The 4,310-nt window shown below is 41.0% G+C and overlaps 1 protein-coding gene across 1 annotated transcript; it reads left to right on the top strand.

Annotated features, from left to right (window-relative positions):
* Positions 1-1,158: 1,158 nt before the first annotated feature.
* SARC_05829 (hypothetical protein) lies at positions 1,159-3,253 on the top strand. The gene has a single exon (XM_014300296.1). The coding sequence runs from the start codon at positions 1,216-1,218 to the stop codon at positions 3,142-3,144; it is 1,929 nt and encodes a 642-aa protein (XP_014155771.1). The 5' UTR covers positions 1,159-1,215; the 3' UTR covers positions 3,145-3,253.
* The last annotated feature ends 1,057 nt before the right edge of the window (positions 3,254-4,310 follow it).

The raw sequence follows: 4,310 nt of genomic DNA, 5'->3' as shown, positions 1-4,310 counted from the left end.
AAATAATAGAGTTGAAGACGTTGGAGTACTGTGATATAAAGGAGAATGTCAAAAGTTTATATGACTTATATCATACAGAACAGTCGATTCGACAACTTTATATTCTATAATTAGTAGACGATCTATTGAGCACCTCTTACTCTTCACTAGTTTTTGATTTAAATGATATTATTGGTAATAATAACATGAAGAGTAAACAGCACTGCGACTAAAGCAGTAAAGCACCGATGACCGTCAACCGAGCTTGAATCCGTCACACAAGTCTGAACTTCATTTATTTGTTTCTTTTATTTTTCAAAAAGGCGTAAGTCGAAAGAGAGTCAACCAGAGCAAGTTTTAAAAGGAACCAGTTAATGGCATTAATATTATTATTCCACCCAAGCACTTCCTGACTTCTAAGCTTCCAACTTATCATGGCGAAATCTCCAAGTTCGATGTGTATTTTATAGAGTAAATACTTTGATGTTTTAAAATGTTTTTACAGCCCTTCGGCTTCTTTTAATAAAAAAGTTCTCAAGTTCTCGGGCTTCTGGAGCCTTTTGCTCGCACTTCGCAAGTTCGCAGTGAGAGTCAACTCTCGACTCTTGACTAAAAAACAAATATTTGTATGTACATACATATGTATAAAAGAACAAAAAAGACAACCACCACTGACCACTGTGGCACTGGGACCTCAGACCTGAGTCTTCAAAACTTCGACCCCACTGTGTTTTTGGGTTTTTTATTTATATATTTTTTTTTGAGAGAGCTTGTTCATAGCCTACTAAATAAAACAGCTTGTTTTTTTCTGTTTCGTTTCTGTTTTGATTTGTTTGTTTTGTTTAAAACAAAAAAAGTAAATATTTTTATATCTATATAACTATATATACATTATAAATACATTCCAAATAGTATAAAAAAAATAAACTAAAAAGTATAAAGTATATTAAAAACAAAAATTTAAATCTATGTATAGTTAGTGAGTAACATATACATCAAATACGAGTGAAAGTGAGCAACTTTTTAAAGAAAAGCCTGGAATGTTTTAAAATAGAGTACGCTTTTACATGTTTTTTAAAAACAAAACAAGCAATTGTAGACGTAGTTTATATATGAACAATTACGCAGATGACTATATATATAGGGTGGTTGGCTAAGCAATGCGGCAGTCACGGATCACTTCTATAATTACTACACTAGTAAACTACAGGAAGTAGCAATATACACAAATATAATATGCAGCTTAGAGCAACAGTAGTAGCGTCACTAGCAGCATATGTGGCCGGCGCTGATCTTACAGCTAGTCAAGGTGACTTCCAGCAGGTGTTCGCCAGTGCTGCAGGTGGTGATATTATAACTCTGGAGGCCGGAGAATATGCTATCAGTGAACCCATAATTTTGGACAAGAAACTTACTATAAAGGGTGATGGAGCTCTCTTTGTCGTAGCTGATCTTGCTGCCCCAGTGTTTGCTTTAGGAAACATGGAGGGATACAGTTCCACATTGGATGGCGTGTCAGTAGGTACGCCGGGGGCTGAGGCTTGTAACCTTGCCGAGCCCTACGCCCTGCAGGCCAATTTCAGTATCGAGATCACAGGGGCTACTATAGCTAACAACAAGGTCAATCTTAAGACTGATGTCGGAGTTTGGCACAACGAGCGAAAGTTGAATGACTTCTACTTTGCAGATTGTCACTACGCAGTGGATCATCCGGCAAAGATGTCTGGTGGTGTATACAAACTCTTGGGTAACTGTCGCTCACAGCTAGATTTCAGTGTGGACTTCGACAAACTGGGTGGAAGTGATGGATGTGGAACAACCATTGAAGAATTTGCTACCTTCACCTCATACCGAGCACAGGTGGAGGCACAATGGGATGAGTATGTCGAGAAGGTTGATGATGCTAATGACCTCCGCCTACCAGTAACGCGTGAAGGTAACGCTGTGACGAATTTACTAGTACAAATTGACACTGTACGTAACGTTGCCGCTACAATCAACGCTCAGTATGCTTCAGCAGAGATTGAAGCAGCTATTAACTTAGTCGATGTAGGATACTACGACGGGTGGAATCATTCTAAAATCCGTCTGGAGATCCACTTGCCCGCTCCATACACTATAAGCAACACTCAAGGTGTTGTCGGTCGAGTAGAGGAGAGTTTCGAGGCCGCTGTAGGTGCGGTCTCACCTTATGTAGTGGACGAAGCCTGCAATGGGCAGGCAATCGGTGATGATTGTATTCAAAATGTCGAATTCGATATCGTCGCCTGCGATTTGACTGGCGAATACTCACTGAATGAACTTATGGTCGCTTGTCAAGAGACAGATGAGAACGGCAACCTCGCAGAGTGCCCCAACATCGAATCATCGCCAGCCACAGTCATTTTCTTCATCGACACGAATAACTTCTGCGAGGTAGAGGAGTTTGAGCTAGATGCTCTATTCGATTTATCGATTGCAGTTTACGATTCCGATGCCTACGACCGTGAAGAATCCATCTTCGACCTTGGATCTATGTCATACTGGCAGATTACCGTCGATACTTCCGCCAGTGGTGTGTCTCTGTATAACGCAGAGGTCACCTACGCTGAACGTACTACTGACGGCGATTGTTCAGCATTCGGAGATTACCTCGGTGATGTCTCTGGTGGGAACCCCGATTTCACACAGACCTATGATCCTATCGCACAGACCATCTCCATGCCGCATCAGGTTACAGCACAAATGGCGTGTGCCACATCGGATCGTACTGGAAATGCAATCACCATGAACTACACAGTGCTTGTTGACTATGATGATGGATCTGCACGTCGTCGTCGTTCACTTGACGGTATGAATACGCGCGAAGCCGGCGAGGTTGCGGTAGACAAAGAAGCCGGAGTACGCTATACAGAAGAGGATCTAGCTCAAAACGCCGCTGCGGGCACTGGTACTGCAGCAGGTGCATCCACTACAGCCGAAGAGGAAGACAACCATATGCTTGTTATCGGTGGGGCTATCGCCGCAGCACTAGTACTGTGTTGTTGTTGCTGCTGCTTTATTGTGGCTGCCGTTGTGCTTTTGCGCAGACGAAAAGCAAATAGGGGTCACGAGCAGTTTATCATCGCAAATCAATCTGCAGCAGGTTTCCCAGATGGTGCTTCGGCTATGAGCTTCCACACTTAAGTTGGCAGGGTCTGATGCTAACAATACAACTTAGAAATTTCTAAATTAGGTTCTATCCCTAAAATAGATGCACTTATAAAATAGCTCTCAATAAATTAAACAATAAAAGCTTTAATTATAAAATGTTTACAGCTGAGACGTCGATTTATTCCCATTTCAAGGTAATTGGTATGCCCAAACTAGCAACGTGTATGCCACACTGCATCTAAAGAAATTGTCAATACATGATTCTTAATAACCCAGGTGAAACGACTAAAATATTTTGTTTGCTCACGCCAACTGCCTTCTATAAGATTAGGTATGATTTATTGCGCCGAGGTCAATAATTGTCCAGCCATTCGACACGGATCACTAGTCTATGGCACCCATAGAAGGTGTGATGGGTAAGCCCGAGTTAAGGTCAAATTGCGATCTTTTACATCTGACACTTAAGTGAATATACAGGCGTATATATCTTTTGCTGGTTTGCGGCTCACATAGACGCCTAAGGCGTGCAGAAACAGGAAATAGCTTCGTTAATATGAAATGTTGTATTTACTACTATATAACTAACAGAAGGTGACATGTTCCTCATTGTTATAAATAGAAACTGAAATCATAGCCTACTACTAATAAATTGCCAAGAAGATTTAACACAAAGCCAATCTACATGACCCCTCTGTTTCTCTCTACTAGAGAAGAGGATGAGCGGAATAGCTATCTTGATGGCGGACGTGTCCGTACAAGCTCTCTCTCTCTCTCACTCCCTCGAGTGAGTGGGACATGACATATTTATGCTGAAATTGTGATTTTTTTGAATATGTCAGGAGCGAGCGCAGCGGGCGACTTTTGATTAATTGAAAAGGGGAAAAGGAGAAGAATGAAGGGTCTTTCGGAAGGCGTAGTTCAAATACTCTAAACCATAAACCCTCTAGACTCTTTACCAAAACACTTGCTATCCTCTCATAACTGTAAACCCATAGCCTTCTAAATTGAAATGTAAACACAAGATTCACTTGTGTTTTTAGCACGATCCATCTTAATACTCAAGCATGCCCTCTCACGCATTAGTATATTTACATTCATCGACGTCGCTAAAGATGCTCATCAATTAATACTAAGACTTCCATACGTGAACTTACAATTTTTAGTTGGAGAAAATCAATAAAAAACTATAAAAACAATAC

This window comes from Sphaeroforma arctica, assembly GCF_001186125.1.
Source record: "Sphaeroforma arctica JP610 unplaced genomic scaffold supercont1.389, whole genome shotgun sequence".
NCBI classification, from domain to species: domain Eukaryota; class Ichthyosporea; order Ichthyophonida; genus Sphaeroforma; species Sphaeroforma arctica.
The sequence above is the reverse complement of the archived record's forward strand: the minus strand, read 5'-3'. Positions and strand labels throughout refer to the sequence as shown.

What these genes read in the sequence shown, in the direction of transcription:
- SARC_05829 (XM_014300296.1), top strand. Translation starts at nt 1,216, where the DNA reads ATGCAGCTTAGAGCAACAGTAGTAGCGTCACTAGCAGCATATGTGGCC.